Source organism: Eucyclogobius newberryi, unplaced genomic scaffold, assembly GCF_026437365.1.
Source record: "Eucyclogobius newberryi isolate DKJ021-1_F unplaced genomic scaffold, fEucNew1.0.hap1 SCAF_15, whole genome shotgun sequence".
Lineage (NCBI taxonomy): Eukaryota > Metazoa > Chordata > Actinopteri > Gobiiformes > Gobiidae > Eucyclogobius > Eucyclogobius newberryi.
The window spans coordinates 11726563-11747623 of record NW_027315779.1 but is presented as its reverse complement, the minus strand read 5'-3'; the positions used below and the strand labels follow the sequence as shown (position 1 = coordinate 11747623).

Genomic DNA, 21061 nt, shown 5'->3' with positions numbered 1-21061 from the left:
TTCAACACAAACTGAGGCCGAGCCATTTGTGTCACCTTTTCTTTAGATGGCAAAGTTTAATAAATAAAATAATGTGCAATGGCTGAAACCATTGCGAGTGTCTGCATTCTTGCGCAAAAGTACTACATGTGTGTAGTAAAGACTTTATTCTTGTTAGGCTTGAGCCATGGAATGTAATGTTCATTCCATAGAATGCTCGAGTCTGTTGTTCTTCCCCTGGTTTCTTATTCCTATTATTCCTCCTCTTCATGTTCATACTCAGGCATTTTTGACCCCCTGAACATCGATGAAAGTCACACATGGGGATATAGACGCGATCAGCGTAATACAAGAATATTCTTTAGACTTTAATCTTTAAAGTCTCTTTAGCTCCAGTACTAGTTTGTTTAAGCTGAAGTAGTTTTGGTAGTTATTGAGTTGGGGTGTGTTGAAGAATGTGCCGAGGATGAGGAAGAGGAGGATGTTCTCAGAATCAGAAGTGCTTTGAACTCATGGGCTTTGAAACACCAAAGTAATGGAAGAAGAACTTCTAAAGAATACGTCTCAAGAATAAAGTCTGAAGAATAAAGTCTGGCGGCAATGTAACGCTTGGATACCAGCTGCCATAAAACACCAAAAACATGTAATTTAGTTGTGTAAAGAAGTGTAATGTGCATAATTTGTGGAAAAAGTACTGCATTTGAGTGAAAGTATTGCATTGTTGAAAATGTTCAATATTTGTTGAAAAATATTCAGCCTTCCTGCCCGTCAATGTTTTCTACTGCGTTTTGCGGCATACCAACGACGCTCAGTAATTTACAGTTGATGATTGCGTAGTTTTCGACTGAAATAGTCGTTTGTCCTGACAATTTGCAAGATCGTGCTGAACGCAGACCTGAGCAGGGAGAAAGGGAAAGAGAGCCTTGGTGACCCGGCTGCACCCCGTCCTCCCTGTAGAGACGCTAATGCTTAGCATTAGCAATTTACTTTTGCAAATACTGAAAAAAAGTACGGTATGTAAAAATGTCAAAAGCAATAACCCCCCCAAGACAGTGAAAGCGATCGTAAAGAGGTATAACGTGTTGAAATCTGTAAAAGTGTTAAAGAGTTGAAACGCGTCAAAATCCTCCAATCCTAAAATACAAGAACAGACAGTGTCTGCGGGACACTCAATTAAAATAAATTAAGTCCTCAGCATTAGCAGGTTATGACAAAAAAAAAGGCTAAATAAGTTAATTCAGAAGATGGGCTGTTCAAAGCGTTCAAATTGTGCGTTTTTGGCGTTTGACCCATATAAATGAGACATCGACTCAAAACACTCAAGGTAAAAAGTCCCAAACATTTTATTTTTGCTTCATTTCACCTTTAGTTTATACTAAAATCATCAGCATCTTAAGCTTTATATAACGCAGACTGTTCAATGTACAAGTATCAATAAGCATGTTTAAAAGATCACAATGGCTTTGTCACGTCTGTGTTAAAGACTACCCATATCCTATTATATTAAAATATTTCTTATATAGAGACAGAGGTTTAATCATAATAAAATGTGAGTTCCCGTACAAGGCAATTAGAGCATTTAATCTGATCGTGAGTCATAAATTAAACAATCAGCAAAAAGAAACAAAACTATAATTTCTGAAAGTCGACGCTGCAAAAAATATCTACAAGTTAAAATGACTTGAATTTAACATTTTATGTGCATTGTGTAACTTCTTTTTGATAGTGAGGACAAAAATGTTTAAATGATAAATTTCATATTTCCTTTATGCTTTTTTTGATTATTTCAATCTGAATTGGAAGACATTTGGGTTAAAATAAACCTAAACCCCAAAAGTAGAACATGAAACACGTTTTGCAATATTGTCCAAAAATTACCTAATTTTAACGCACGTAGACTTTCAATTTTGCAGTGAAAAGAGGGAAAAAAACAAGACATTTTCCAGGTTTTTTTTTGCTCTTTCCAAAACTTTGTCGACACATTCAAGGCAACGACGAGGTCCTTTTGACTCGCCACCATGGTTTCAACAAAAATGAACTAATTTCGTCGACACACAAATATAATTACTATAATATAACAAACTAAAAGTAATCACACTTCTGTATATGATGTGAAATGTATTTGTGTGAGGTACTAGCATCGGTTTAATAATAAATAAAACGCTTTTGAGTCGAAACATGACAACGATCGGCCAAAGTACTCGGATACATTTTTACGTAGCCAGGACAACAGTTTTTGTTCAATCTTCAAAAAAACTAGACAAGATTTTGACCCCGTTTTGCTCGGCGAAAGCAGAAGAAACTAGGCCTTGACCTGAGAAGGGGAGAACATGCAGACGCCGTAGCCAAGCCAATAAAAATGTTATTTGTGAGCAGTTTTTCACCAATTATGTCTTAAATTTTCAAATATATTTTTTTTATCTTGTATGGCTCGTCGAAAGCAGAGGAAACAGGCCTGACACTGGGAGAACATGCAAACGCCGTAGCCAGGAAACCAGACCAGACACTGGGAGAACATGCAAATGCCGTAGCCAGGCCAATAAAAATGTAATCTGTGATCAGTTTGACCAATTAAGTTAGTTAAATTTTCCTAAAGAAACAAGAAAAGGTTTTGACCGGACCTGACACAGAGAGAACAAGCAAAACGCCACACGGAAACCTTTTTATCAAATTTTCACTCGGTCATTTGTCCATCTACTTCACATGATCGTTTTGGTGCAAATGCATTGGTAAACAACATAAAAAATGGGAAAACGGACTTAATCATTTTAAAATGGACGTTTCTGATCACTTTATTTCCAGCTTAAGTTTGGACTCGTTTACGCGCCTGATCACCAGAGTGGCACCTCATACAAACACATTATATTGTATAGACGTGAATCTTCTAGAACAGTCTGAAAAATGGAACAAAAAACAGGTCTTCACTCAGAAACAGGGCTGTTCCAATCCGCACAATTGCCCAACCTCGTCGTAGTCGCTAATTATCGGATTCAAATAGTCGTAAGTTAATTTTAACTGTTAATTTTTACCGCTACGTTTGGACTCTTCTCGCAAAAACGTGACAATGACGCGGCTGGAGTACTTTCTCCGCACGTCGGAACTACAAAAAGGTATTATTTTGCGTTAGTGTTCATTTTGATAACTTTGTAGACGTTTCCTTCTAGCCTCGTCGTGGTCCCGCTTTAGCCTTTCGAGCTCCGACACGATTCGACCGGTGGAGAGAAAAAAAAAAAAACCTTGCACGCGCTCGTTGCGACTTGCTCATCGAGTATTGCTTCGGTTCCCTCGCGGCCCGGCGGAGTTTTGCGCATTTCAGAAGCTTAAAACGCCTCGTCCTAACAATGCCGCAAACAAAACACCCGCCGGGCGCGCGTTTACACTTCTTTCGTCCCCGTTTTTGAAGCGTTTGTCGCTGTGGAGAGAATGCGATTTGAAACGGGGGGAAGCGCGCGCCGGTCTCTCCGCGGTGTCTCTTGTTGCGCGGGGGGGCGGGTCATTGTTCCGTGAGTGGAAAAACAAAAAAAACATTGATTCGTTGCGCGTTTTCGATTCGTCCGCCGGGTGCAAAAAGCGCCAGCAGAAGCTCCACGACGACGTCTCTCTCTCCCCGACTGGTCAGTTTGAAAAGTTCGGATTGGAGTTTGCGTGTTTGTCCCGCGGAGATTAGAAAGAATGTTTTTACAGACAGACACACACGCCCGCACACACAGAGAGAGGAGGCGGAGAGGGGCCCCGTGGCGACGTTTATTTGGAAATTTGCTGCTGCAGATGGAGCAGGAACTCGTAGTAGGACAAGGCAGACTCCGTTCGGTCCTCGATCATGTTCTGCAAAAAGCTGGTCTTCAGCTGGCTCTCGTCCCTGGGAAAACAAAGGAGCTAGTCAACACCAGGCGGCGGCAAAACGTAAATAAAGTCTAGAACCAGAGCAATGACCGACTTTGCTGTGAAAATTATGAATAAAGGGAGTGTCTGCAGTGCCGCGGCCGAAACTGCCATGTTATTTTTGTGCCGGCCGCGCGCCGCGGCTCCTGAAACTGCGCCGCTATTTGACCGCGTTTTAGCGCCGTTTTAGACCGCGCCGGGTTAAAGGCGGTATGGACGATTTTTCGGCAATTTGAGAACGCAGGTGGAAGTGCGCATGCGCACTCCCCCGTACGGACTGATACAACACACACGTGCGTTTGTTTATTAGCGCAACGGCGTGCATCGCATCTCTCGTCTCCCGTAGATTTCTGTCCACTTCTGCGTCAGCTCGAACTGTCTTTCTCCGTCTTCATTTTGCCCCGTACACTGAGGGAACTATATTATGATAGATCCATGCGCTTAGGCATGCGGAAACGTGGGGACGAACCGCACGCGGCTGCAGGTTAGCGGTAGGTGCGTTTTATGATTGATACGTGGCAGGACTAATGATTTATCCACGCCACGAGGAAATATGATAAAAAATTTGCTGAAAAAAATCGTCCATTCCACCTTTAAGGTTAGGGTTAGCCATGAGGCTATAACGGGCTATAAGGGAAAAGCCGCGGTCCCTGAAACTACGCAGCAATTTGACCGCGCCGCGGCCATGAATAAAAGTCACACAGAAACTGAGCCGATGATCTGGGCTGACGCAGTCCCTGACATACGGAAAGTGGGAAGATTAAAAAATAAAATAAAAATCACATATGGACTTAACGGAACACATGGACTTCTTTTTCTTCTGTCAGATTTGTCCTTTTCCAGATTAATTATTTTACATGTATCCTGTTTTTTATGTGTTATGTTTTTTTAATGTGTTCCGTTTTTTTAATGTGTTCTCTCTGTTTCTGTATCTTGCGTTTTATATTTTTAATAAAAAAAATAACACATACATATTCAGAATACTGATGTAGGGGGACATTAGAGTGTTCAGAATACTTTTATAAACTCAGAGTTAGAGTTCAAACGGCACTGAATTAGTCGTGTTCTTTTTTGTTTTGTTCATATAAATATTACATAAATAAAGACTGACCTTTGTGAACTGGACTGAATCTTGACGTGCACTGTAGTAAACGTGCTGAACTAGCTTAAGTTTATGTCTATTCTACAACGTCAGATGTTTGCTTGTTTGTTTGTGTTTGTTTGCCTTTGCTTCCGACCTTAGAATGTGCAGCGTGGGAGCAAAGGGTCTCTGGTCCTTTAGCCACCCCACGAACGCCCGCACTCTTTGGGACTCCGCCGTGTCCAGCTCCGGTAGAAGATACTGCGGAGACAACAACACAAAGTCAGCGCTCGCCGTCTGAAGCGAGCCTTGGGGCGAAGGGGAGCGGACTGTGGCGCCGCGTGGTTACCAGGTTCTCAGGCACGGCGGCGTAGCTCGGCACGCCCAGGACTTGCGAGAGGAAGGCGGGGCTGCAGTTTCGCCCGATCCACAGGTACAGCACCTGCGCGAACAGAACGCGGAGAAGAGTTAAGTCGGAGAAGTGGCGACGGGACCCAGTGAGGGTCGTGTGTGTCTGTGTGTGTGTGTGTGTGTGTCTGTGTGTGTGTGTGTGTGTGTGTCTGTGTGTCTGTGTGTCTGTGTGTCTGTGTGTCTGTGTGTCTGTGTGTCTGTGTGTCTGTGTGTCTGTGTGTCTGTGTGTGTGTGTGTGTGTGTGTGCGCTCTCGTACCATGCCGGCGTCCATGAGGAAAGCGCCCTCTCGACTCAGCTTCTCCACAGACAGCTGCAGGACCCGAGGCTGAGGGACCGTCCAGTCGTTTATGTTCAACGCACCCTGGACGTAGTAAAACACACGAGTTACAGGTCGGACAACTCATCTGCCAAAATGCAGTTAATAATCTTTTGCAAAATTCTAAATATATTTATCTCAACATTTTAACCTAGAAGAGCAATCTTTTTAGGTTTATATACTTTCACTTCCTGTTTGTAATTGATGACATCACACTAGCAAACACTGGGAAAAATTATTTGACAAAGTAAAATATGAGAGTGACTTTATTTTGTTGTATTAATGTTTAAAGAGTTAAAAAAGTTGTTTATTTGGCCAAATTCTGCATAAACTTTGACTGGAATGAGTGTCCCTGGTGTGATGTCACTTCCTGTCATTTTCTACATCTTTTTCTCCACAAATACCTGCTCGATCGGTGTAAAACGCACCAAATAAAGCTAAAATTTGAAAATCGTAAAAACCTGTCAGAGGCACTTTAACTAATCTTAAATAGACAGTGAATGACAGTTATACAAGTTTAATTTCCTCTGCGGAGAAGTTATTTATAAACACTGCAGCTCTGGTTAGCGCGCTCTCTGTTGGCAGCAGTGGGAATGAAACATGACAAAAAATTAAAAGCATCCCGTGATATCCATGTATTTATAATTAACATTTGAGTCCAAAGATGGTTTATGGGAGACGCCATGAAAAACAGAAGTAGTTAATTTACCTAATTTTTTTCCCATGTAATAAAGTAAAATCTGTTTTGCTCCAGTGCATATATATTGTAAAAGCATCTATTTGTGTGAAAATGAGACCACAGCGCTTTCTCTGCATCTAATTATACTGCGTTTTATTCTCTGAGAAGCAGGAAGTGCGCTGTTAGCATGCTAATGTTTGTTAGCTTTACCCAGGACTCATAAAAAGTGCTTATAAAGTCATCGCTGTAGATATTTAGGATACTCAGAATGCATTAGGACAGTGAGCGATGCACGTGGAGCTACTGTGAAACGGTTTCAGAGAGAAAATTATAACAGCAGTTTCTGAGGTTTAGAGCGAGAGGACCCAGAGACCTCAGACTTTTTTTGTGGATGAAGCAAATTTAAAAACGACTCCAGGTATGTTTTTGATGAAGAAAACGTTTGTTAAAGTCTCATTTCGCATTTGTAGCATCTCACCTCGTCCGTCAGATCGTCCACTCGGTAAAGCGCAGGGTGGATCATCAACATGGCGTAGATCAGCGGCTGGTACTTGAGCTGACACATGGCGAACACGCGCTCGTCCAGTCGGGTGCTCGTTCCGACTCGGAAGGCTTTCTGCGAAACACCAAGGCCGAGCGTCCGTTACAAAATGTCACTCAAAAATTAAAATGGAAAATGATTAAACTATTTCGAGTTGACTGCGACTATGCTGCGGAACGCGGAAAAGAGGGAACAAGAATAACTTGAGTGAACAGAAACGCCCGACAGAATCTTATACTTCTGAGGTCACGGCGTGTCTACGCGGCGACCGGAGCGTTACCTGTTTGTGCAACGCGAGGATGTAGAGCGGGAACAGTCGTAAGCAGGCGGGCGATAAGAGGCCGGGCTGCTGGATGGTCAGGACAGACTGTCTGTAACACGTCAGAGAGTCTATGGCGGCGTTCGTCAAAGCGTCCCGGGCGTCGCTCAGGCTGGCCGTCACCGAGCGGTCCACGGCTAGAGAGAGAGAGATACGCGGTAAGACGACAAGTACGGACTGGACTAGGCAGTGTTTAAAAGTACCAGTACTAGGAAAATAAACTATATTCAGATATGTTAAAACATGTCTTTAAACGTATTAGTATGCATTAGCATTTTTGATAGTTTGGCCGGGGTGCGACTTATATGTGAAATCATTCATTATTTTCACACTGAAAACCACAAGAGGGCGCTCAAGGCTCTGAGCAAGCCAGAAGAAGAATCAGCACTTCCTCTACCTCTGGAGTTTGTAGAGTTGTTTAGAAGTGACACAGAGAAAGAAGAATTCAATGGATTTAGTGATTTGTGGTAATACTGATGCTTTGGTAAACTTGTTAGCCTGTTCTTTATGCTATAGTTATCTGAATAACTCTTAATATGTTACGTTAACATACGAGACACTTACTACAGTGCGTCATGTACGTATGCTAACGTAACACCTTCAGCTACACCTATTCACCATGTTCTCTAATCGGTTATTATTTTAAAGGCCGTGGCTGGAGAGCCGCGGCGCGGTCAAATGGCCGCGCTGTTTCAGGGACCGCGGCATTTCTCTTATAGCCCGTTATAGCCTCATGGCTAACCCTAACCTTAACCCTAACCCTAACCTTAGCCCGGCGCGGTCTAAAACGGCGCTAAAACGTGGTCAAATAGCGGCGCAGTTTTTGGAGCCGTGGCGCGCGGCCGGCACAAAAATAACATGGCAGTTTCGGCCGCGCGCCGTGGCACTCCCTATTTTAAATTGCATTTCAAGATGAAATGTCTGTTCTTGGATTTTATCAAATACATTTCTCCCAAAAATGTTTACTTATACTACAGTGCGACTTATATACGTTTCCTTCTTCTCCATTATGCATTTTTGGCTGGTGCCACTTATACCCTGGAAAATACGGTACTTGTATGTGTTTTAAGGAGTGACATGTGGAGTGGCAGCAGTAGTTCACAGCAGAAAGCACTTTACGGACAGCTTTACTCACCCATACAGGCCAAGAGTCCGGTGATGGCCTGAACATCAGCTCCAGCAAAAATATCCGACAGAGAGTTGACCACCGGCAGGCACAGGGTGTGGACCCGGATCCTTCGCTCTCCTGCCACAAGAAATATCAGCTTTAAAGTGTCAGGCTGGACCACTCATTCAACTAAAATGCACTTAAGATAATTATACTGTACACATTTGATCCCAGAATAGCTCATGTTTCAGGTTTGTAATTTCACTTCCCGTTTGTAATTGATGACATCACAATGGGCAAAAACTCATCTAATGTCACCTTATTTTTTTTGATAAATAAAAATATTGGAGGGCACCTTTATTTAGTTGAATTTTTAGAGGGTCAAAAAAGTTATTTCTTTTGTGTAAATCATGCATGAACTTGAAAATGTGCGTCTCTGTTGTGATGTCACTTCCTGTCATTTTCTACAGATTTTTCAACTTTTCTGCAAGTATGAGCACTTTGATTCCACAAGTCTTGTAGGAAACTGCTGCCGCGTGTGAGTGAGACCTTTGCTGGAGGTGTAGAGCAGCGCCGCCTGGAAGGACACCACCTGCAGGTCGTCCAGGTTCTCGTCAATGGACATCTGGACGGCGAAGCCCGCGTCGGGGTTCACGTTCGGGAGCGAGAGTAGGTCCGTGGAGCGCACAAAGAAGTTTCCGTGGAAGGTGTGGATAGACAATCCTGAGGGGAGAGAGAGAAAAACGTTTGAGGAACTGTAGTACCAGGAGGGACTGTGGCGCCAGGAGGAACTGTAGAACCAGGAGGAACTGTAGAACCAGGAGGGACTGTGGCGCCAGGAGACGAGACGACTGTGGCGCCAGGAGACGAGACGACTGTGGCGCCAGGAGACGAGACGACTGTGGCGCCAGGAGACGAGACGACTGTGGCGCCAGGAGGGACGACTGTGGCGCCAGGAGGGACGACTGTGGCGCCAGGAGGGACGACTGTGGCGCCAGGAGGGACGACTGTGGCGCCAGGAGGGACGACTGTGGCGCCAGGAGGGACGACTGTGGCGCCAGGAGGGACGACTGTGGCGCCAGGAGGGCCTGTGGCGCCAGGAGGGCCTGTGGCGCCAGGAGACGAGACGACTGTGGCGCCAGGAGGGACGACTGTGGCGCCAGGAGGGACGACTGTGGCGCCAGGAGGGACGACTGTGGCGCCAGGAGGGCCTGTGGCGCCAGGAGGAACGCCACTATCACGGGTTCTGGGACTGAAATTAACAAGGCGCTACAGACTTCGGACACTTCCTTTGTATTTGGGCCTCAAAACTCCTGCCATGGACACAATACAATAGTGCATTCTTTGTCACTTTCTGGTCTTATAATAGTTATGATAAAACTCAAGATAAATCTAAAAACTGTAAAACATTCGTCCGTCAAGCTTGCGCGTGTGACCATCGCGCACGCGTAACACATACTAAAACAGCAGCTCATTGGTGGGTCGTGATCACGTGACCAAAGGCACGGTGACAGTGGGGCAAGAGTAGGACCACGGAGACGTCCCACTGACCTTTGGTGCAGCGTATCCTCATGACGGCCTCGAAGCCGATCTTTCGGGTCAAGTATCTCTTCAGATCCTTCTGGAAGCGTTCGACCTGCGCGGCGTTGTGCTGCTGATGGTACGAGGGGTAATAGTACACGGAGCCCGCCGAGTACCTCGAGATGCAGCCTGGGGACGGAGGAGGAGGTGATTATGGTTAAGTGTTTAGGGTTCAGGGGTCAGCGTCCAGGGGTCAGCGTCCAGGGGTCAGCGTCCAGGGGTCAGCGTCCAGGGGTCAGCGTCCAGGGGTCAGCGTCCAGAGGTCAGCGTCCAGAGGTCAGCGTCCAGAGGTCAGCGTCCAGAGGTCAGGCTTACCGAGCGAGGCAAGGTCGCAGTACTGAGCGCTGAGCAGGAACAGGTCCACTGCCACCTGCTGCCCCGAACAGTCCAGGGCCAGTTTCTTATAAAAGTCTGTGGCTGGAGACAAGTGCTGCACGTCCTGGAGAAGAACACACTTCAGATCAGTAAATACACAAACAAGAGTCAACACTAACAATACTTAATTTCCATCAAGAGATATGATTTCAGAATGTGGATGTGAGACATTTTATGGCTTTATTTTATTTGGCACATCAGGGGGCCAAATACTACACGCTTCAAAAACAAGAAGAAGAAAGAAGAAATTGAAGAAAAAAGAAAGCCGCTCTGTAATTGTAGTTGATTTTGTTCTAAATATTAGAGGAGTTGTAGTCCCATAAAATAAATAAATAATACATTCCGGTTGGGACCCAAAAACAAACTTACGATCTCCAATGAAGATGAAATTGACAAAGTGGAATGAGGTTTAATGTCGTTTATGTGAAAAATAATTATTTTGCCCCATCTCACTAAAACATACAGTTTAACATCACATAATTGATTAAATACAGAAATACTTTATGATATCTTGAAATCCCCTCGACCTCAGCTCAGAACCACTGCTCTGGCCTGCGTCTGCATAAGAAGCAGTACCTTTTTAGACCACCAGCTGGCACAATAGAGAAAAACCACCACAGTGTGAATACCACCTTGAAGCTCATCTTCCCACCACAGTATTTAGTCTGTAGTCAGTGTTTTCAGTGACACTCGTACTCGTCGAACCTTGGTGGCGGCTCTCTGGTTGGGGTCTTCTCTGGACTGCAGCGCTCCGGCCCCGAGGTTCGGGAGCTGGGTCTGGAACACTGACAGTCGGCCTCCGGTGGGCGACAGCAGCTTGAACGCGGCTTGCAGCGCCGAGCCCAGAGCCGACTGGGTCTCCATGGTCTTCTCGAACAGAGTGGGAAGACTCTTCAGCAGGTCCTGCACCAGCTGTCGACGCAAAGGAGCCAAAACAAGGTCAAGTTCTGTGCAGACTTAACGGGGGCTAAAGCGTACGTTCGGTAACAGAGCCGGGCAATAAAGCGGCATTTGGAGAATATCGTGACTGATGTTTTGAAGATTTGCTAAATTTTAATAGAGTATATAGTTTATGTAAAAAGTCAAAAATATTTTCTTCACGAACATAGAAGTCTCCGGTCACTTCCTGTGCCACTAGAACGTCCCCGCCCCTTTTGGGTGAAAACAAACCCAAAAGAGATGGGCGGGAAATTGTTAAAATTCTATTGTTTTGCTCCAAAATGCAACAAAACCTCAATGTTGGCGACACAGCAGCCATGGACGAGAAGTTGGTGAATATTTTAATTGCTCGTTTAATTCCTCACCCAAAAGGGGATGTGGCCGTAGCGCTAGACACCCGTATGACCGCAGACATCTATTGGTTTACTACAGCGGCTACAAAAGAGTTGTGTGGCCGTCCAGTAGTGAAAAGGTATTAAATAAAAGCCTTCTTACCTCTTTACTCTCGTTAAGGTTCACTAGAAGGCTGTCCGGTGTTGGTAAAAATATATCTGAGGAATACAAGTTTACAGCAGTTATAACAGTCATCCGTTAAAAGGCGCGGTCAGAAGTATCTGCAGCGGCCGCACCTTCGATGTCGGACACGATGAGCATCTGCGGCTGGGAAAGGCCCTCCTGGAGGTTGTAGAAGTGGATGGTGCTGTCGAACGTGATGAAGCCCACTTTGGTCCTAGAGTCCCCGGGAAGTCTGCGCACAAGCGTGAGGAAGTTAAGCGTCGGAGACTTCAACGTGAGCGGACATTACGTTTTAACGATTGCGGCTGCACAATCAATTGCATCCATCACAGTAAATTTTAAAAGTAGAGGAGACTCGGGGCTGCCGCTGTAACCACAATGTTGCTATGGTAACCGCGTTTTGCATTCCAATGAGGCTCCACGCACTTGACACTTCCACGACGGATGTAAACAAGGTCCAGTTCACTGCAGCGTTTTCCTCCAAAACATTTTTTGTCTTATTTTATTTAACAACAGGAAGTGAAATTATAAACCTAAAAAATAAGCTTTTCCGGGATAACTTGGGGCAAAATTCGAAATATATATTCATCTTGACTGCATTTTAGTTCAGCAAGTCATCCGACCTGTAGGGGGCGCTTTAAACCAAACAAACACAGGATATCCAGATAAAATACCAATAAAACAATCCATACAACGGACAAAATAAAGGGTAAAATCGTGCAAAACGAGAGCACCGGCAATGTGGGTAATCTTTAACCAGCGTTTTCTCTGTATTTTGGGAGCAAAGTTGCTGAAGGCTTTCCCCCTTTAACTCTGTGTTGACTCTGTTTGGACTGTAAAATAAGAATGTCATCTCAATCGGACAATACGTGATCTTGTTAAATAATCAGGCAAAAAACACCAACGAGAGCCTTATAAAAACACACACTATAGCCATTAATCACGTACAACCCCAGCGTACACCCAAAGTATACTGAACCTTTGGACTCGAGCCGCTTCCTACCGAACCACAAACACGCCGGCCGTTTCAATTTCCTCTGCAAAACAATGAATACAATCCGTTTTGTCGTTTCGTCTTCTGCATACGTACGAGTTTAAGTTGTCGAGCAGCGACTGGCAGAAGACGTGCAGGTACCCAGTCTCCACCGCGTTGTGAGAGACGTCCAGGACGAACAGGTACACGGCCGGCTGCGGCGGTCTCAGCTGCTGGCGGAAAAGGCAAAATTAGCATTACTTATAACTACAGGTGGCAGTGTCGCGGCGTCGTACCATGTATTCCGACGGCGCGATGAACTCGATGGTGGCGTTCTGGACCTCCGGCCTCATGTGGGGCTCGCCGTACGCTCTGCTCACCGGGTTGTACATGAACTCCTCCGGGACTGAAATGCACCAGGATATGACCGTGAGGAATCAACGGTTGCCACTGACGACGACCGTTTTCGCACGCTCTGAGGTTTTTTGAAAGAGACCCGCGTGTTTTAGTTTGTAGAGGTCTGAATTACGGGGCCAACAGGTTTTATACATAAAACCAGCAGAAAGAGGATGTTTTGAGATGATATAATATGACCTAGTTACAGACGTTCCGCCTTGTGTTCTGCCTTCAGCATTGTGTTTTTAAATGCATACTCCTCTGTTTATATGACTGTTTCACTGCGTTTTGTGTTTTATCACTTCTTATATCGGAGTATTGAGAGTATTTCAGATGTCCCTGCGCCCTGTAAAGCGCGTTGTTCCATGTGTTGTTGTAAAAAGCTCTAAATAAAACGTATTGATGATTGAGATTCCTGAACTGTTAGATCAGTCTTTGATAGAGCTGGGTTGAAAAAAATAGATTTTCCGATTTTTAATCGATTTGCATATTAATGACCGATTATCAATTCGTACGTCCAAAGATCGATTTAATTTCTTTTAAATTTTTAATTACTTTTTTTTTTTAAATGCTCAACGTATACATTTTATACTTCCAGTTTCAGTACTGGCAGTGTGTGAGCAGTTTTAAAATAAAAATGCTTTTGTAGCAACCGCTTTTGGGTGAATTCTTAATTATTTTCAAGCATAACAATAATGCACTGTTAGTGTCCCAGTAGGAATCCACTGTTGCAGATGTAGTCACCTCAATGACCACCTCCATTTATTGTCCTGAATTATCTTTCTTGAAGGTAGATTGACCCTTAACCTTTTCATCAGTCTTCCAGCCATCAGTAACTTGTAAGATATGTGGTTTAATATTGATATAATACTAGTTTTAATATGTTGCTTCTCTACACAGTCATGAAGTGAAGGAAACGGTTCAAATACATTTTTCATTTTTAATAACATTAACCCCCGGATCGAATCGAATCGGAAATCAGATCGAATCGGATGGAATCTGAGATAATCGGGGAAAAAAAATCAATTTTGAAACGTAAAAATCGGAATCGAATCGATTCTTGAAATTTGAATCAAAACCCAGATCTAGTCTTTGAGTTATACAAGTGCAAACCTATCACGCGTTTATTGAACAGGTGTCGCTGCTACGGTTTTGCCACCGGCTTCAAGGGTTTCGTTGTACGTTCTGCCTTTTCATGTCACACATATTTAACGCAAAGCCCTCAGCCAAAAACACAAATCATGCGTTGCAAAATGACTCAACCGGAGATGAGCGCGGCATCTGTGAGAACACTGACGCTCAATGAACAAATCAAATCAAATCAATTTATTTTTGTAAGGCCCAAAATCACAACAACAGTTGCCTCTGAGGGCCACAGGGAGAAATGAATCAACAATGTCTGTGGTGGCGATGGAGTCAGACAATGTCTGTGGTGGCGAGGGAGTCAGACAATGTCTGTGGTGGCGAGGGAGTCAGACAATGTCTGTGGTGGCGAGGGACGATGTCCCAGGGTCCTCTGTCCTTAGACTCTCCTTCTCGGCCAGGAAAAACTACAAAAAAAACCTCTTTGGGAAAAAAGCGTAGAAACCTGGAGGAGTTCCAGTGAAGGAGAGATCCGACTCTCACAGACGGACAGACGGACACGAGGAGACTGGAGCTGGACCTACTCTTCAGGCAGATGAGGGACCGACTGAGGCGAACTGGACCCACTCTTCAGGCAGAAGAGGGACCGACTGAGGCGAGCTGGACCCACTCTTCAGGCAGAAGAGGGACCGTCTGAGTTGAGCTGGACCCACTCTTCAGATGAGGGACCGACTGAGGCGAACTGGACCCACTCTTCAGGCAGATGAGGGACCGTCGGAGGCGAGCTGGACCCACTCTTCAGGCAGATGAGGGACCGTCGGAGGCGAGCGGGACCCACTCTTCAGGCAGATGAGGGACCGTCGGAGTCGAGCTGGACCCACTCTTCAGGCAGATGAGGGACCGTCGGGGGCGAGCTGGACCCACTCCTCAGGCAGATGAGGGACCGTCCACACAGGGCAGGGACCACTTCACCAGGGGAGGGGCATCTGGGTCCACAGGTCCTCAGGACAGGAGGCTCCGCCCAGTGAGAAGGGTTTACGGTACTCAGAGTAGGATAAATATTCTCAAAGTTCTCAGACTTGATCCACAGATTGAGAATTACTCTTTTTCTACAATGGAACACTCCTGGACGAAAGAGGAAATACACCGACTAGAAAGAGTAACTCCGCATTACCACCATAAACCTGCTTTGAGAAAGGACACTGCAATTGTTGTTTCGGTATTTTTAGTCGAGTCATTTTTGAATATCACGTGTATCTTGTATGCAAAATAAGCAGTTGAATAAAAAAAAATACAAAACAAGCGCGAAGAATCACGATAAATATTGAGCCGCAAAAAATATTTGTCCAGAGTTCATTTATAGAACAAGTCGTGAAACTATCGTCACATCTCGACAATATCCTGAATGTTGTTTTGAAGCTATCGGTAATAGTAAAAAAGGAAATCTAGAAAAATATTTGATTAAAAATAAAAGTTTTTTAAGTTACGTTGTAAACTTCAAGTTTATAATGTGATATTAATTTCACAGACATTTCACATTTGTCTGATAATTAAACCTCTAATGCGTTTTAAGACATATTTCAACACATTTCATCTTTCATATTATATTCATCTTTGCCAATATTCCCAAGTCACAAGCCTGAATATCGGCCGGACGGGAGCTTAAAAGGGACATATTCAACTCTGAGTAAGATGATGATGAAGGAAACACTGTTAACACTGTAACGAGGTCAAAAGCTCAAAGTTGCATTTCGATTGATTCCTTCATGTTTGAGCTAATCCAGTTTTGTCCTGCAACTGAGGCTGGAGTGCTCAGAAAAGCTCCGTTTTCACCAACCCCCTATCTCTGCACTTAGCTGGGATTATTAGACAAATTAAGACTCGGAGTGACGCGTGGAGTTCTAAAATGTCCCTTTTTAAGAATAAAAACACGTAAACACGCATCTATTGCTTGTTATGAGAAAATGTCACTTCGAAGAGGCGGGGCTCATCACTATGAAGAGGCGGGGCTTATCAGTTCCGCAATGTTGATTTGGATCAATGTTGTCGTTTACAATGAGCAAACTGAAATGACAACCTACTCATGCGACAGCTCAACACAAAGTGACTGGAAAAAGGCCCAGAACGTCTCCTTTAAAGCACACACGTCGCCCAGTACGTCTCCTTTAAATCGCAGACGTCGCCTAGTACGTCTCCTTTAAAGGAAACATGTAAATATGAGTTTACCTGTGAATTTCCCATATAGATATAAAAAAGATATTTTGTTTTATTTTTGAATTGGTATAATAAATAAATATTTCTAACAAAATGCATATAAAATGCAATATGCTGATAAAATCAGAAAATGCAATCTAGTTTTCCCAAAAGGCACAACGGGAGGAGGGGTTGGGGGGGAAGACGCGGCGCGCAGGAGCATGTAACAATAGATTTAGTGTGTTTTGCGTTGGTAGAACTGACACTTCTAAGTGTGCAGCCTTAGTCACGGCAAAACACGCTGGAGAAAATGTGGTAAACGGGTTTAAAATGTGTTTTTGCGATATAAAGGAGTTGGGGCAGCGCACAGCAGACAGACAGGCGCGCGCGTCTTCACATGCTCTCCCGAAGCCGCGTGCAGGGACAGACTGGCGCAGGATTTTGACGAAAAATTGCTTCACGGGCTCTTATCTTTTGACTTAATACCACTTTTTATATTTAATTTGAAGCTATTTTGCATTGTCGGCGGTACATTATAAAAAAATAATACTTTATTTTATTTATATTGTAGAAATCAATAATCTAAGGCCCTCCTGGCGCCGTGACATGTCCAAAGCGCTGTGGCGCGTCCACAGCACCGTGTCTCTCCTCACCTTCATTGACCCGGTAGCACAGGTTGCACTTCCACCGTCTCTGGTCCAGGAACGACACAAAAGGGTTGATGTACGTCCGACACGAGCGGCACCGCACAATCGAACTCGACGTCACTACAGGAAGCTGCTGCACAATCACGGAAAAAACAACCATTTATCGAGTTAGTTTCACACTGTCCAATTTGTGTATTTATGTTCAATGTCCATTTTCAATTTATCGCCAAGCAAAGTTCCAGTTTGTGATTTTTGTTCTTTAAAAGGACACATACTCCACCTGCTGGTCTCAATGGATATGTTACTATTGCATGGCCAGATATGTTTCACCATGAGGCTACCCCAAATAAATTGTCTGTTTGCTGTAACCTGAGCCAACATTTTTCAAATGGGTCTGACGGTAGGCAAATTCTTATTTTTTTTTACTTTGAAGGCAAAACAAAAAGATCCAAATGTTGCAATTTTTTGACTGAGTGACCGCCAGGGGTCAGGCTTCAACAGTCAATGATGGAAAACGTCTCCATCAACCTGATGAGGAGACGGGGGGAACATGCGGGGGACACGGGCACCGCCATGTTTATTGTTTATTATTGTGATGATGCTGCTGAGCGTGTTTCAATCCCAGAGTGCATTGCGTAAGACACCCTGATAGAGCCTGGCATCTACTATGGACACTTGAGTGGCGCCGACAGAGGCTGGCCAACTTGTCAAAGGCCATTTAACGTCCTTCACGCGCGTTCTGTTTCGTTACAGACGGATGTGGAGGACTGAATATGAAGACGCATATGCGTTGCGCAGTGTGACATCAGTAATTTGGGATGAAAGATGAGATAAGATAATCCTTTATCGTCCCACATGGGGAAATTTCATTGATGCAACGCAGGTAGATACAGAGGTAGATACAGAAGAAAAAAACAGATAACTTATAGGAAGTTTGAAAAACACTCAGTAGAAAATCTCTTATAAAAATCTTAGGATGTCCGCCGGGATAACGTGACGGGATAACGTGACGATAGGTTTAGCAGCGTGATAAAAATATTCGACACGGCAGTTTAGGGAAGATAGGTCGCAGAGTCGGCAAAATAAATAATAAATAAAAATAAAAGATTTTGCAGTTTTTTCAACAAAATGCTGAAAATTGTATTTCAGTCGGCTAGTTTCATACCGGGTCGGTCGGGTTACGGCAAACAGACATATTTTGCTCAGCCTGACAATAAACAAATCTATCTTGCAAATATCTTGCGTCTGCTCCAGCCAAAGCAATAACATCTCCACGGCGACAGCCAGGAAATCAAAATCACAAAATGGATAGACATAAAAGAACCCTTTCAGTCACAAACACAACTAAACTTTAGACGTCCATGTTTAGTCCCGACTCTGGCACCAGCAGGAGGCGCGCGGGGCACCTTTGTGCTTTGTGGGCGGGGCACCTTTGTGCTTTGTGGGCGGGGCACCTTTGTGCTTTGTGGGCGGGGCACCTTTGTGCTTTGTGGGCGGGGCACCTTTGTGCTTTGTGGGCGGGGCACCTTTGTGCTTTGTGGGCGGGGCACCTTTGTGCTTTGTGGGCGGGGCACCTTTGTGCTTTGTGGGCGGGGCACCTTTGTGCTTTGTGGGCGGGGCACCTTTGTGCTTTGTGGGCGGGGCACCTTTGCGCGCGGGCGGGGCACCTTTGCGCGCGGGCGGGGCACCTTTGCACGCGGGCGGGGCACCTTTGCGCGCGGGCGGGGCACCTTTGCGCGGGGGCGGGGCACCTTTGCGCGCGGGCGGGGCACCTATGCACGTACCAGGAGGTCTTTGAAGGGGTGCAGCAGGAGGCCCAGAGGAAGCTTGGCCTTGTTGAGCAGGGACTGCGTCTGGGGGATGCTCGTCAGCGTAGAACGAAAAACTCTGAAAAGCAACGACCTCAGACTTCAGGACAAACATAGACGAAAGACAAAGAAGTAAAAGTATTCCACAGTTGAATAGTCGAGCGGTTTGAAAAGAATATTGAGGAGGTGGGCAGTGTATCACGGTTCAGATGATATGTGAATGCTGTTTAAAAATGGAATATCGAGTATAACGTTTGAAGTAAAAAGTGAAACAAAAAGATCTGATAACATATTTTTTTTTATTTATACATTCTAAACTTTAAATTGAGGGCGTGAACTTGTGATTAATTTCAAAGACATTTCACATGTGTTTGATCATTAAACCTCTGTAATAAACACATTTCTGTTCGATTGACATAACTAAAAACAATATTGATAAATGAATATATTTTAGTCAATATCGCTCAACACTAGTTTGTCAAGATGATAGAAGTAATTTTAATCAGATGTGTGACGCGCGTTTGCATAATCTGGATGTTTATGTCGCATTAAAAAAGGTGCACTATGTAACTTTTCCATGTCGATGCTCGTCTCCATGGCAATGTTTGGGGGGAGTCTCCTGGAAACCCTTTAACAGCACGACATTAAACAATCAGATGCATTTGTGGTGAAGAAACCACCTCAGAAAACATGCACTCTTACTGTGAGCAGAGCCGCCTCTCCACAGATCTCACCGGTAACTCGACCCGGTGGCGCCAACTGCTTTGTCTCCGTGGCAATTTAATGCTATGCTGGGGCTGCGCAACTGACGATTTGGGCAAGAATATCGGATTGCCGTTTTTTAATTGTAGGATTCTGTTCAAAGTTCATATTTTAAATTATTTTCAAACGCTCGACTACATTTTCTCCCAATTCAAACTGAAGCCGTTTCTGAACACGTTGCCGTACAAACAATTGGCTTCTATTGTCTGATTTACTCAATTATACATGGAAAAAGCAGATTTCAAACGCTGCCTTGATTTTCCTTGGTAAATATACCGTATTTTCCGGACTATAAGTCGCACCTTTTTTCATAGTTTTGGCCGTGGTGCGACTTATGTGATATTTGTTATTTTCACACTTGCAAGCACATTTCATTCTCCAGTGCGACTTATGTTTTTTTCTTTTCTATTATGCATTTTTTGGCTGGTGCGACTTATAGTCCGGTGCGACTTATAGTCCGGAAAATGCGGTAATATGATAAGAGCGAGGCTGGTGTTAGAGGACGGTCTGATTGTAACAAAGTGTAAAATCTTGAAAACAGAATGCAGAATTTAGGGCATATTAATTCGTCATTTTTGATTTGCGGGCAATTTAGTTTGTTTATGGAGGACAAACTGACCTCGATTCTCAATTCCAGAACAATCGATTTGACTGGAAATCAGTGAGCTTTGCATATTTCACCTTCCCATGAGCTTTAGTGTTTTTATCAGAGCGTAGACAAATCAGGTACACAAAAAGCCTGAAATAGAACTGACAAACGAACAAATAATGCCTGTATTATGTTTGTACGGATCTAAAGTGCAATGGCAGCAGCTTTTGTGTGGAAAAAGACGGGATAGTTTGTAGTTAATGGTTCAGTTTAGTCCAATATCTTACAGCCCTACTCGCTACACTGCGGAACATTTGAGACGAGCGGGCGACGGAGCCTCCGCCAGAAAAGTTACACAGTGCACCTTTAACATTATTTCATCATTCTGAGAGTTAGAGGGGTCTTAAAGCCGGTCACATACGGGGGCGACGGTGATCTAAGAGACAACGTGAAAGTGGAAAGTGAATTAAGGACGTCGCCACTGTGGGCTCGCGGTGGCAATAAACGGGGGGGGGCTCACTCTGGGTGACAGTTGACCCGCTGCAGGTCCTGGGTCAGACACGGCGTGGGGGGTGTGAGGGGTCCAGGCGGCAGGAGGTTCCTCTCCTGGAGCAGGTTCACCACCCTCAGGGCCTCGGGGGTCCCGGACTGAAGGCTCAAGGCTGCAAGGGAAGGACTGAGCTGGGCCGGGCCGGGCTGCAAGACGGAGAGAGGTAAACACTGAAGTATTAGTACCAGAGGCGGGGAGAACGTGTACTCGAGTACTAGGGCCGCAACGAGTAATAGACATGTTTCTTATAAATCGTTAACTGGACTATACAAACTTAAAGACACATGCAAAAAGACATTTTATTACAAAGATGTTGTTAAATCACGATGTCA

The 21061-nt window shown here is 44.6% G+C and overlaps 1 protein-coding gene across 2 annotated transcripts in view; it reads right to left on the bottom strand.

Moving 5' to 3' along the window:
- Window positions 1-1301: 1301 nt before the first annotated feature.
- Window positions 1302-21061, bottom strand: part of sec24a (SEC24 homolog A, COPII coat complex component) — a 32944-nt gene continuing 13184 nt past the window's right edge. For both annotated transcript variants that reach the window (XM_072446034.1, XM_072446035.1), the window contains 18 exons: window positions 20700-20875; window positions 18805-18907; window positions 17027-17153; window positions 12998-13107; window positions 12819-12931; window positions 11842-11960; window positions 11708-11763; window positions 10979-11185; window positions 10214-10337; window positions 9869-10027; window positions 8867-9040; window positions 8345-8455; window positions 7171-7346; window positions 6828-6965; window positions 5611-5715; window positions 5292-5384; window positions 5100-5203; window positions 1302-3838 (listed from right to left, as the gene is read on the bottom strand). In XM_072446034.1, the coding sequence (XP_072302135.1) occupies window positions 3724-3838; window positions 5100-5203; window positions 5292-5384; window positions 5611-5715; window positions 6828-6965; window positions 7171-7346; window positions 8345-8455; window positions 8867-9040; window positions 9869-10027; window positions 10214-10337; window positions 10979-11185; window positions 11708-11763; window positions 11842-11960; window positions 12819-12931; window positions 12998-13107; window positions 17027-17153; window positions 18805-18907; window positions 20700-20875 (2310 nt within the window). In that variant the 3' untranslated portion in view covers window positions 1302-3723. The remainder of the gene's footprint in view (window positions 3839-5099; window positions 5204-5291; window positions 5385-5610; window positions 5716-6827; window positions 6966-7170; window positions 7347-8344; window positions 8456-8866; window positions 9041-9868; window positions 10028-10213; window positions 10338-10978; window positions 11186-11707; window positions 11764-11841; window positions 11961-12818; window positions 12932-12997; window positions 13108-17026; window positions 17154-18804; window positions 18908-20699; window positions 20876-21061) is intronic.